The sequence below is a fragment of the Copidosoma floridanum genome, unplaced genomic scaffold, assembly GCF_036245765.1.
Source record: "Copidosoma floridanum isolate Cflo_tuat_1 unplaced genomic scaffold, Cflo_Japanese_pri ptg000022l, whole genome shotgun sequence".
Taxonomy (NCBI): Eukaryota; Metazoa; Arthropoda; class Insecta; order Hymenoptera; family Encyrtidae; genus Copidosoma; species Copidosoma floridanum.
This window is the reverse complement of record NW_028321899.1, coordinates 1,252,331-1,265,857: the sequence shown is the minus strand read 5'-3', so window position 1 is coordinate 1,265,857 and position 13,527 is coordinate 1,252,331. Positions and strand designations below refer to the sequence as shown.

At 38.7% G+C, this 13,527-nt stretch overlaps 1 protein-coding gene across 1 annotated transcript; it reads right to left on the bottom strand.

Annotated features, from left to right (window-relative positions):
- Positions 1-12,094: 12,094 nt before the first annotated feature.
- LOC149374052 (uncharacterized) lies at positions 12,095-12,595 on the bottom strand. The gene has a single exon (XM_089594964.1). It carries the CDS (start codon positions 12,593-12,595, stop codon positions 12,095-12,097), a length of 501 nt encoding a protein of 166 aa, XP_089451090.1.
- Positions 12,596-13,527: the final 932 nt, after the last annotated feature.

Genomic DNA, 13,527 nt, shown 5'->3' with positions numbered 1-13,527 from the left:
AGATCCAATAGTACTAAATAATGAAAAAAAGATGGTTGGTGATGTCATGACAGCAAATGTGAAAAAGGTCGTGGTAATGCGAATGTATATTAAATCGCATTTTAAAGATATGGTGCAAAAAACGGACATCATGAAATGCATTACGTCACTCAAGGCACTAGTCATGATAAATAAAATAAAGTCTATAGGCGTGATACGTGACTTAGCAATACTCAATATGAGCCAATAGATCTACTACGTGGAACAATTCGAGAAAACTTTGAAGAACCTCAAGGTCACAGCGACCTTTTACATAAACACCTTAGACATACCACCAGTAAATCAAAGATATAAGGTTATTAAGGAATATCACGAATCAACAATCAGGGGTCATAAAGAAATGAATAAAACCTGCAATAAGATAGCAAAAAACTATTATTGGAGGAACATGAGGGCCGATGTAAGACAATTTATACTTGGATGCAGGTCATGTCAGACTAAGGAACTAGTGCGTGTAAGAACGAAGCAAGCTATGCTCGTTACAGATACGCCCAGCAGACCATTTGAAAAAATCTCGACTGACGATTACGGACCAATTAATAAGCCTCCAACAAACGGCTGTACACATATCCTGTCAATACAGGATTGGCTAATCAAGTTTATCGTATTAATACCGGTACAAAGAGTAACAGCTAAAGAAACGGTATGAGCCGTAACTAATAAAGTTTAGCATACTTTGGAGCACCAGAAAAATTATTATTAGACCGAGGAACGCATTTTATGAACAAAACGATGGACGAGTTTACGTGATTATTCAAAATTAAAAAACTTGGGAGCACGGCATTTCATCCTCAGAGCAATGGGGCAAATAAACGCATGCACCACGTCCTAACAGAATACTTAAAAGCCTACATTAGCGAGACCAAAAAATAGGACGAACTCTTGACGTTGTGTATGCTCGCTTACAATACGTTGGAACACGAAAGAACAGGCTACACACCCTTTGAGCTTATATTTGGTCAACAGGCAAAGCTCCTGTCAAGCTTTAAGAAGCCAGAGGTGGGTCAAACATATACAGAGTTACTGCTGCAAATAACGGGGACACTCGTGCAATTACGATCATTGTCAGCAATGACCCAAACACAGAACAAATACAGATCAAAGTACTAATATGATAGGGCGCTGAACACGAATTTTTTTATGGAAGGTGAGATGGTGTATGTACTGAAAGAGCCATCTAAAGGGAAATTTGATGACTAATACGAGGAACCTTACGAAATAGTCGGTATAGATTACAGGAATTACAATGTCAAGTTATAGATAAATGAAGAAGTACGGTTCTCACATGTGGACAAAATAAAAAAAAGCTTGTGTATTGAAATCCCCACGTCCGAGGGATGAGATTCTAAGAAGAGGAGAAGAAGAAAAGTGAAAGAGACCAAGAGGCAAATTGCTCCCCACCCCAATAGTTACTTACGAATAATAGTAACGAAAGGAAGTATATTACGTTCAAAATCAGCATAGATTGAGGAATTAAGCAAAAGAGAGAAAGATGCAATATAAAAATAATAATAACAATCATAATAATAAGAGGGAATAAATAAATAAATTGCAAAATAAAGTAATATTCTATTTTTATTTTCTTTGTTACTCTTTACATAAGCAATGTATGAAAGGTGGGTTTAAAGTGCGTGTGGCTCTATCTAACTGGCGTTAAAACCATGTTAATACAATTACCACATAAGAGTACACTTAGAAGACATATGCAGAACATAGGCAAATATATGTATATGTAAAAAAAAAAAATTTTTTTTTTGAGTTACATTTTTGTACGGCCGAGAGGAGCATGGAGGAACGGTTAATAGAAAGAATAAGGAGTAACCGCATGAAGAATTTTTTATCACACTTTTATCGAGGGCCACGAGCTTGCGAACTAGAACACATCTTCCTCTTTCCTTTTCCTCCCTCCTTCTTTCGCCCGCTGACAGGGACTATCCTGCCCCCGCCATGGTCACTCTCGGATAATAACAGTGCCCGTAAACGGCGCATGCAGTCGTCATGAGACAACACTGGATCGGTGGTCACGTCCTTGGCAACGAACAGACCGTCCACTGGACTGTCCACCTAAGGTAATTTTTCTTCACAAAAGCATACAAGTGGCAACTATGACGAGAAGTAAATCAACTGATAGCTCACCTGGATTACCAGTTGGCTGTCGAGAGGATAGGAAGCAGCGTCAAACTGCACGTTGAATACTACCACCATGAATGCCCGGTGGCAAGTACACCCGATAACAATAGTATAAGTCGCCCTGGACTCAAGACTTCGACAGTATTTCTTTAGCACGCGGCCGTCAAATGACGTGCGCGCCACCACTTCCTCGTGGTCCTGGAAAAAAAGGAGAAACGGTACCCCTAAGGGGCACCGAGCCTCACAGGTTTCAACACCTCCACAATGTGGGTACCGCCGCAAGGGCAAAGGGGCCACGTTGTGAGACCACCCTTGCTCATACAGAGGCCTCGGTACGCCGAAATAAGCGTACGGATTAACAACGAGCCGTGTACCCAACTAAAACAAATTTTTTCTTAAACTTTAGGACCACGGTATCCAATAATCTAATAGCCCTACTAAACCATGTAAGAGACAGTAGAGGGCCGCAAGGACTGTAGGACCCTGGACCACAATAACGCTGACGGAAGAAGGTCGCCTGGTGGTGGGCACCTGGCAACACACGTAGAGGTTTTGAAACTGCAACGGAATAAAATAATAAATGAAAAAAAAGAAATAAAACAAATGAAAAAAAATAGAAAAAAAGAAACGGAGAATGCCTATAAGACAAGCCAATAGAAAGTGAAGGGTGCTGGTAATTACGTAAACCGCTACTTACGTGACGACATTGGGACACGTTGCACGTGAGATCCTCCAGCAGGATGAAGTTTAAGAGAATTGCAAAAGGCGATTCTCCAGGTAAAAGAAAATTTACCGGCTCAGTAAGATGGGTAAGGCCCAAAGTCAGAAGTTCGGGCAACCACACGAAAATATCAAAAATTGCACTTGCACCAGTCGTGGTAAAAATTTTTCTGCGTTGTGAGGGAACAACAAGGAAGAGTACCGGACAAAATCAGCGAGTACACTGACGGAAGAGCAGCAATGAGAAAAGGAAAACCCAACAGAATCCCTTTGACATTCCCTCCCTGAATCCTGTCACATGAGAAAAGGAAAAGATCAGAGATATATATATATATATACAGTAATAAAAAAAGGGATGAAAGGAGATAATGTATAAGTAAGGAAAAATGAGTGAAGTATTGGTCCCGACGTGACATACTGCTCACTACGGAAAGGCGTGGTCATAGAATCATCTACTCCTCCAAGCTCGTCCCAGCCAAAATAGGGACAAACTGTAATACAACGTGGTACCTTCCAAAAGTACAATAAACGAATACATACACAAATGCCACGAGAATCGGCAAAAACGACGCTGTAAACATACAGACACGCATGTACCTAACACGCAACGTGGGAAGGAAAACAGAATTTTGAGCGAAAATAAGAAACTCTTAAGGAATAAGACTATTATGTACCTTATGTTCATAGCATACACATACATGGTGTAACAAATATAGATGGAAATAAGTATAACATTAATATTACATGCAACGATATACCCTGAATGTAAAGATAAAACCACACTCGCTACTAACCGTAATAGCCAGTCAAGCCCTAATACTAGATTGCACTTAATGATTATTAGGAAAATATGTGGAATGAATTGTATGGCATGGGCATTTGTATTTACTCAGAATGTTAAAACAAAATAAAAATATAGAAATAAAATTAAAATAAGAAAGAAGGTAGAATTTTTTCTCCCACTCTCGTAGTTGTTCTCTCTTTCCTTAATCAAGGGTAACCTAGGGACCTAGGAGCTTACGATAAATGGGAGTGAGAACGGAAAAAAAAGATAACTATTTTATGTTTTAGGGACGAAACCACACTAGTAAAAGGACAGCCAGGGAGATAGAGCAAATTGAAAGAAATCCGGGGATACTAGTAAGAAATCTGGGCCCAATCCAATCAGTTTCGTCGACATGGAAGATAACATGGTATGTAGATTGGAATCAAATGGCCCAACAGACAGAGGCATTTTCATAAGCAAGTTGACAAACAAAATGGAAATGTAGAGTAACTATAAGGAAGAGGGATGAATGTAAAGAGCATGTAGAACGGGCTACTAAAAGAGTCCCAGGAGCCTTACAAGAAATGGAAAAAGCGTACAGGGCAGTAGTAGGCCAAAAAGTCGATCATAACCATATCGAAACGGTACAGACACTCCAGGGACAAGTACCAGAGGCAGAGAAAGAAAAAATACAGGAGCTAGTGGGGTCAAGCCCAACGCACACGACTGACACTACAAGGTACTTGAAAGAACAAATGAGGATTTCAGCGTTCGGCAATCACGAGCAGGTTCTCCAAGCTATAAAGAGATTTGAAGACGAAGCAGGAAAGGTAACAGAAGAAGGATTGAAAATATTCATGGAACTCATAGACGGACACGACAGAGTATCAGGAATTATAGAAAGATTCGAAAAATTGACTGAAAAACTCGTAGCTAAATTTGAGACAGCGACGGATATCATACATTTAGCAAGTCAAGGCGTGTCACACCTGCTGAAAGCAGCGCTAGACGTTATAACAGAAACAAAAATATTAGCAGAGCAATTTAGACCGGACCTCAGATTTGTAGGAGAAAAAAAATTCGACATGGGAAGGAATAGCAGAAATATCAAAGATAGCAATGATAGCGCTTGATAGAAGAATTATCTATTATATTGAAATACCGTTGGTAACAAGAGAGAGTCTAGACCTTCTCAGACTATCACCATTGCCGGTAAAACAGGAGGGATTAAATATAACAAGCGTCGTCGGTTATCTCCAACTGACGTATGAGTACATTGCGTATAGCACGAGCGAAAAAAGATTTGCACCAGTAGCGTGGGAGACAGTGGAACAATGCAAGAAGTTGGAAAAGGTAAGTGTGTGTACACGAATGGAGCTGACACAGCAAATGGAGGAGAACCACCCTTGTGAAATACGGCTAAAACTAAAAGAAACTGTAAAGAAACCGGAAGAGTGCCTGATAGTACTACCAAAATTAAAGGGCACATATTGGACACGTCTTCACGCGAAGAATCTATATGCTTGCAGCATCACGGAAGAGGAAAAGATACACGTACAATGCGATCACACCAAGCACAAAACATTTCAAGTAATGAAGGCAGGAGTAATAGACCTAGCGAAAGATTGCACAGGCCAAACATTGGAGACGAGATTAGACCCAGTCAGAAGGAGGGTCAGAACCAGATAATTAAGTTTAAGAGCTTTAATTTGAATCTGAAAGAAATAGCGCGGAAAATAAAAGAGGTAAAAGTAGATGAGATATTGGAACAAATAAAGATGGTAGTACAAAGGGATGGTTTACAGGAGCTTGGTAAGTAAAAACATGAACCGGAGGATAGGTTGACGACAGGTACTAAACTGATAGACATAGTACAACGTATACATAAATTAGTACAGACAAAAGAGGAATTCTTAAACTGGAAGGAATATGCATGGTTAGCAGCTAAAATAGTGTTGGGGGCAGCTGCAGGATCGGTCAGGATTTTAAAATTGGGGGCCCTACTTATACTAAACTTATCTAGAATGTTTGCAGGAATAAGAACCAGAAATTTTGCAAGAAATGAAAATCCGGGGAATTCCATGGCACTACAGCCAATACTTATCCAAGTACGGGGTGAGTGGCGACAAGGAGATCAACTGACGGGCAGTAACAAACAGTTACCATAAGAAGCAAATAAACTCTAGCTAAGTCTAAGGTAAAGCCTTAAAACCTTAGCATTGACGATGTCTAGCAAAAAAAAAAAAAAAACAAAAACAAAAAAAAAAAAAAAGAATCTATAGGTAAGAAAAAATATAAGTAAATAAATAGACAAAGAAAATAGTAAGTCAATACGTTAATAACAACGGTTAATATACCTTTTAGTTCAATGATGCGTTAAATAGATAAATACTAAAAAAAAAAAAAAAAAAAAAAAAAAATATGTATGTAATGATGATGACAATAAAATTAAAAAAAAAGATTTTTGCCATGTTGTGTGGAAGACGCTGCGTGAAATGTAATAAATATAGTATAAGACAAAAAAAAGGTAAAAAAAAAAAGAAATTAATATACAAAACAAAAGTTGTAAGTAAAATAAAACCAAAAGAAGAAAAATAATAATCATATTGATAAATCTAAATATGTATTAAACAATTAAAAAAAAAATATGTAAGTAAATAAGTAAATATTGAATTAGAAAGTAAGCAATAAATATTAATTGAATTTTTATAAATAAAAGTGAGACCCACAAGGGCATATTTATCAATTTATAATGCAAGAGGGAAGAGCGCAAACACGAACAATATGTGTAATAACACAATTATAAACTTGCGGAAAACTAATCAAAGCCTGTAAAAGAAGAAGAAACGAGGACGTTCATAGGAACACCTCATTAATTTTTCTTATATGATAAGTATACATAACAACATGAACAACATGATACAGACACTAATTAAACAATCATTCCCGAGGTGGTACAGAAAAGAACGTTGTCGAGGGCGACGACAAAGTGGCCTCAAACGTGTCACGTGCAGTATGGAACATACTACGTGTAATGGGCCTCAGCTATTAGTTTCAGGAAGGAACACAAGTGGGGAAGAAAAGAGCATAAAAAGGCCCGCAGCAGTGGCCACAGGGCTCTAGAACGTCGGAACTAGAAGGAGGATAGTCGCAATAAGTAACTCGGGACCGCAAAGCGCCTTCCCTCAAGAAATATAGCAATAAAGTGATTGATTAAGTTCAACTGCCACGTTGTTACAAAGCACCCCGAACCTTTAGAATTCCACGTAACAATAGTAATATTGATGATAATGATAAGGATAATAATAATAATGATAAAAATAATGATGTAGATAATAGTTATAATTATAATAAAAATGGGATAACAATTTTCACAAAAATAATAGTAATGATGGTAATGATGATAATAATAAAGATGATAGTAATAAAAATAAAAATGTTGGTAATAGTACTGGTGATAATAATAACGACAGTAAAGAAGATAATAATTATAGAGGCAATGATAATAAACATAAATAAATAAATAGTAAAAAAAAGTAAAAATTATGATAATTAGTATAATAAAATGGAAGTAATCATCATAATAATGATGATAATGATGATTATAATGATAATAATGTAGATAATACAAAAACGACAATGAAGATAATGATCATAAAGATGATGAAAATCATAATAATGCTGATAAATATAATGATAATAGTAATAATAATAATAATAATGACTATCTTTATTTTTATGTTAATGTTAATGACGATAATAATAATGATAATTGTAATGATGATGATAATGACGATAATGATGATGATGATTTTCATGATGTTAATGATGATGATGACACTAATAATAATTATGATAATGATTATAAGAATGATGCTAATGATAATGATAATGTTAGTAACAATTATAACGATAACTATCATAATCATAATGTTGATAATGATGACGATAATAATGATTAAAATGATTGCAATAATAATAATGATAATGATAGTGATAATAATAATGCTGATTATGAGGATGATAATAATACAAGTCAAAATGACAATGATGATGATCATGATATTTGTAATAATGACAATTACGATGTTCATGATAAGGAAGATGATAATTACAACAATGATGATGACAATAATAATATTTTTGTTGATAATGATGGTAATAATGATAGTGGTAATGATAATAATAATAATGTCGGTGATAGAAACGACAATTATTATCATTATAGAAATGACAAGAATTGTGATTATTATAATGTTCATGAGATTGATACTATAAAAAGTAATGATTTTAATAATGATTATGATGCTGATGATAATAATAATAATAACAATGATGATGATGATACTAATAATGACGATGATATCGAAAATTATAATGTTTATGAGGTCGACACTAATAAAAATACTAACTTTAATGATTATGATGATGTTAACAATGATGATGAAGAATATAGTTATAAAAATAATAATGCTAATCTTAATAATCATTTTAATAATTACAATGATGGTTATGATAATAATTATCATAATGAAGATAATGATGATGAGGATGATAATGATAATAATAATTACCATAATGATATTAATTATGACACAAATAATGTTGACAACAATAAAGACTTTAATAATGACGATAATTTAAATGATTGCCATGATAATAATAATAATAATGTTTGCAATAGTAATTATCATGTTAATGATAATAGTAATTATGATATTTGTTATAACAATCACAATAAAAGTAATAATAATTATACTAATGATAATAATTATGGTTATAATAATGATATTAATAATTATAATAGTTATGACGATAACAATAATTATATCAATGACATCTATGATGATAGAACTAATATTAATAAAAAGAATAATAATCATAATGATGACAATGATGATGAAAATATTGATAATAATGATGTTGATGGTCATAATTATGATAATGATGACGATCATTCCTACATTTATAATGTTTTATAGACAAGCACTCATAAAATTATCAATTTTAGTGATAATAATGACGTTTATGATGATAGTGATGGTGATAATGATAATAATAGTGATTATCATTTTAATGACGATGATAATTTTAATGATCATAATAATTATGATCCTTATGACGATAACATAGATAATGACAAAAAAAATGACACTTATGACAATTATCATAATGTTAATAGAAATAATAGACATGATAATAATGATGCTGATAAAAATAGTAATAATAATAATATGAATAATGATATCAGTCATGATGATGAGAATAATGATGATAATAATTATAAAAATAGTTATGATGGTGATAATTAAAACAATGATAATGATAATTATAAAATGACGACTATAGTTATGATACTGGTGATAATGATAATAAAGATAATGAAAATAATAATCATAAAGGCGATGATGGTTATCATGTTAAAAATGATAACAATAATAATGCCGACGAGACCAAGACTAATAAAAATCGATCGAGTGGCATGGTTGGCCAGATATCTGGCAACCCGGTAATCTAACAAGGCCCATGACACCAAAGTGTTGAAGATACTAAGGTATCGATTGAAACTCCTTTCGAGGCACAATTGGCCTCGTTTTCCCTAGATGCTACGTGGTGCCAGATTGCCTGCGGTAACAGCGTATGAATTTCGCTAGTGCGATTAGCGACATATGTCTTTCAACGTGATGGATGACCACGTTGCCATGCTAAGACAATTTGCGAATCGGATCAGCAATGTACGGTCGAGGAAGCTCTTGGGGTGCTTTTGTTTACAAAATTGATGAGACGTGCGAGAATATGAGCCGCACACAGCTTGAAACGCGGTACGCTCAAGGTTTTGAGGGAAGATACTCATGCAATTTGCAATTATAAGGCTTAAGTGAGAGGAAGACTCGCTGTGCATAACTGCATAAACCGCAGCTGCGTAAGCCTTTTTAGACGCGTCACAAAATCCGTGCAGTTCCCACTGAGACAAAGAGTCAGCTTGGATCCATCGCGAGATGCGAAGTTGGCTGACTCTCGGGAGTTCCGATGAAAATTTTTGCCAGAGCCGTGTAATTAATGGGGGTAGAGCTTGGTCCCAGTCTAACCCGTGGAGCCACAGACTCTGTAGTAGAATTTTTGCCCTAATAATAAATGGAGCTAGAAAACCAAGGGGCTCGTAGAGTCTAGCCACGTTTGATAATATCTGACGCTTGGTGACGAGCCCTTGGCTTTCCAAAGCTGTGACCTTAAAAAACATGGTGTCCGACGCGGGGGCCCAGAGCATGCCTAGAACAAATGAAAGTGCATCCACATGTATCGGGAGCTTGACTGATGGGATAGTCTTGGGGCTCAATCTACTCAACAGCGTGCATGAGTTAGACGCCCATTTGTCTAATTCCATGGCTGCTGATGACAAAATACTCTTGAGCTCTTGAGCCCTTTCGCAAAGCGTGGATTCCATCTTGGCTCCTCAGAAGAAATCATCCGCGTATCGATTCACTTGGATAATCGAAGATGCGAGAGGAAAACGGATAGACTCTTGCACAGCAAGCTCAAGCATACACGCGTTTGCGATACATGGGGCTGAAACAGTGCTGTAAGTGACAGTGTTAAGCTGAAAAGCGGTTGGTGGATCGTCTGGTGACTCATGCCACAAGATTCGTTGCCAGTCGTGATCACGACAATCCACTAGAAATTAGCAAAACATCCTTAAGATGTCGCATGAAGACGCGAAACAATCGAATCTGCATCTCATCAGGATTGCGCAAATGTCCTCGAGAAGGTTAGGGCCTGGGAGCATGAAGCTATTCAGCGAGGGACCACGGCGATCCTTACTTGATGCATTGAAAACTATGCGTATTCTTTTGTAGGAATCGTCCAGAACTACTGGGTAGTGTGGAATGTAGGCTACCTGCTCTTGTTCGGGTAGATCGACGGAGACTGGCGACATGTGGCCAAGACTCTCGAAGTCTTTCATGAAGGTATTATATGCCTGTCAAAGTGCAGGGCATACCGCCAGCCGGCGTTTCATGCTCCGTAGCGAGACCAGGGCTGCTTCTCAAGTACCTAAAAGGGAGGGCGTGTCGGAAAATGGAAGGCGGAGGACAAAACGACCCGAGATATCTCGTTGCACGTTCTCCTGGAAATGCCTACATTTTTTTTGTCTGAAGAACCATGATCAACAATAAATGGCTCTTTAACCTCACAGAGTTTCCGTAACGTGACAGACAAATCTTGGTCGACGGTCAGAGTAAATGATTGAGAGGACTTTATCTCGAGGCCAGGGGATGGCTTGGACCCTCCAAGAAGAACCCAACCAAATACCGTACAGATTGCTGAAGGTACGCCTGGTGGCCCTGTGATGAGGCCAGGGCGCAAGGCAGCGGCGAAGACTTCAGAACCCAGTAGGCAATCAATCTGACTAAAGGTGCCACAGAAGGGATCGGCAACGTCCGAATCCTTGAGGTGGTTCCAACTCCCGAAGTTATCGTTGCTAGATGGAAGCTTTGAGATGAGCTTGTTCATCGTCAACGCCTTTATCTGAAAATCAAAACCATCATCAGAGGGGGACTTAACTGATAAAGTAACCTATCCCCTAGCTATCGAGGTTGAATTTCTCAGGTTGTTGACTGCCAAGCAGGTCTCTTTAACCTTGAGGCCCAGTGCTCTGGCCACATGGTGTGACAAGTAAGACTCCTTTGAACAAGAGTCCAAGAGGGCTCTGGCTTGGTAGACTAAGCCAGAGTCTGAAACCAGTGACTCGATCGCTGTGGACAAAAGTTTCGTGCTTCTGGTAAATGTAGAGAGCACTGAAGTCTGCTGAGTGGAATCAGATGTCTGATACTTATTTTTCTTTCGTAAAGGTCTTGTACCAATGGTTGGCTGCTCGGCTTCATCCATAAGCAGAGCGGTATAATGCTTGCTCTGACAGGTGCGGCATGTGTTTTTGGAGGGGCAGTCGCCCACTTGATGACAGTTAAAACAGAGCTTGCTGCTTCGTATGAAGGCTTGGCGCTCCGGCACTGACTTCCTTAGGAACTGCTTGCAGGAGCCCATGTTATGCGTCTCTGAACAAAAGAGACAGGTGGGCTTGGGGCCCTTGGACGTTGAAGGCTGTTCTGATGTTCATGTTGACAGAAGGACCGATGTAGACTGCTTCTCTTTTGGCTTGCCTTTATCTCTTGCTTTGTTGCCCTTGGCAGTCAAAACAGGACCAGCTTCTCGCGTGCTAGAGCCTAGACGATCTAGGGCGCGGATCCTCGTCTCCAGAAAGGTCCGAAGAACTTGATACGTGGCGAAAGTTATCCTTTGGGCCTCACAGTCTTTTGCCCAATCAAGCTGTGTATCCGGTGTCAACTTGCTGGTGATACAATATACCAGTAGAGCATCACAGTTGGACAATGTAGGCGCGAGAGCGTTAAAGACGTTTAAGCTCTCGTTCATGGTTGACAACAGCTAATTAAGGTGTGTTACAGATTCTTCGCTTCCTGCCAGCATCTCTAATATGGCCTTTGTGTATGTGTTACAGCGCAGCAGCTTATCTACATAGCGCTTGAGCAGGGCTTGCCAGGCTGTATCGAAGTTGTCGCCTTCTACCTTAATGCCACGCAGAAGGCTCGCCAGCTCACCACTTAGTAAGTTAATCAGATGCTGAAACCTGATCACTGGCATGACGGACGTGTCATTGATTACAAACGCTGTAAACTTATCGGAAAACCCATGCCAGTCTCTCTGCTCTCCGTTGAAAGTTGGCAGTTTAATCTTTTTCAGCTGTGAATAAACAGTTGTTCTATTTTCTGATTGATTTCTTCTAGGTGGTGCAGGGTTTTTAAAGCGCACCAAGCACTCTTGAAGAACCCCCAGGCTTTGCATGACGGCTTTGAGAGTTGCGTCATGTACAGCTTCTGTAATATAAGTTTGATTTTGTGTGTCATCTGCCCATGAGCAGAGCTCCATGTCGTTGTTTTAAAACCTATCCCAATAGCCTTGTAAGAGCTTTATCCTGTTTTCCAAATCAAAAGTTGTGAGCTGCTCTAGCGCATTGATTTTCCTCGTGTTGACGATAAAGTTTTCGATGTAAGTAGCGAGAGACTTTTGTTGAAGGAGAAGCTTCTCACACTAATCATCGAGTGACTCGACATTGTCATTGTCGTTCGGCATATTGATGCGCTGAGAAGACTTTGCTATATAGTTGCCCTACGTGAGGGTCCCAGGCAGCTGTATGTATGTAATGAGCACGTGAGCTCGAGCGCTGTATGTCCTGGTGCTTGGAACCGGTGCAGCGGCACGAGAATACTCATGACTCTTTATTTACTTTTAAGCTTAGGGGTTAGAGACGTCTGTACTGCACGTGTGTTAATATGCGTGGACTCTACCCGAACGCACCACACGATCAGACTGTACCTTTACGGGTGTACTGTCGACAGGCACGTGAGCGTATGTGTTATCTAGAGGCTCGGCCTCAAGCACCGCTACACATAAACGCTGTTGGGCAAGAATTATGTAGCAAAATTAGTAATGTATAGATACTCACGTGTGCGTATTAGCAACAGCACAGCAGCGTTAGAATGCATGCGTTGATTTATGAGCAGCAGTAAACAGCACTGTAGCAGCAACAACTCCAAATTGGGTGTGAGTGTGTGTGTACGAATGAGCGACAACACGCAGCACTACAGCAGGAGCAACTTCAAATTGGGTGTGAGCGTGTGTGTACGAATGGGTGACAACACACAGCACTACAGCAGCAGCAACTTCGAATTGTGTGTGCGCGTGTGTATGTGTATATACACACGACGGCTCAGTAGTACGCGCTCGGGATCGAATGTGAGCTGAGGAGCCAAGATGGCGCACTTGACTCACCGTGGGTCTCGATGCCTTGTTGTGCTCTG

Excerpts from the sequence above, each read along its gene's own strand:
- LOC149374052 (XM_089594964.1), bottom strand. The coding sequence starts at position 12,595 with ATGGAGCTCTGCTCATGGGCAGATGACACACAAAATCAAACTTATATT.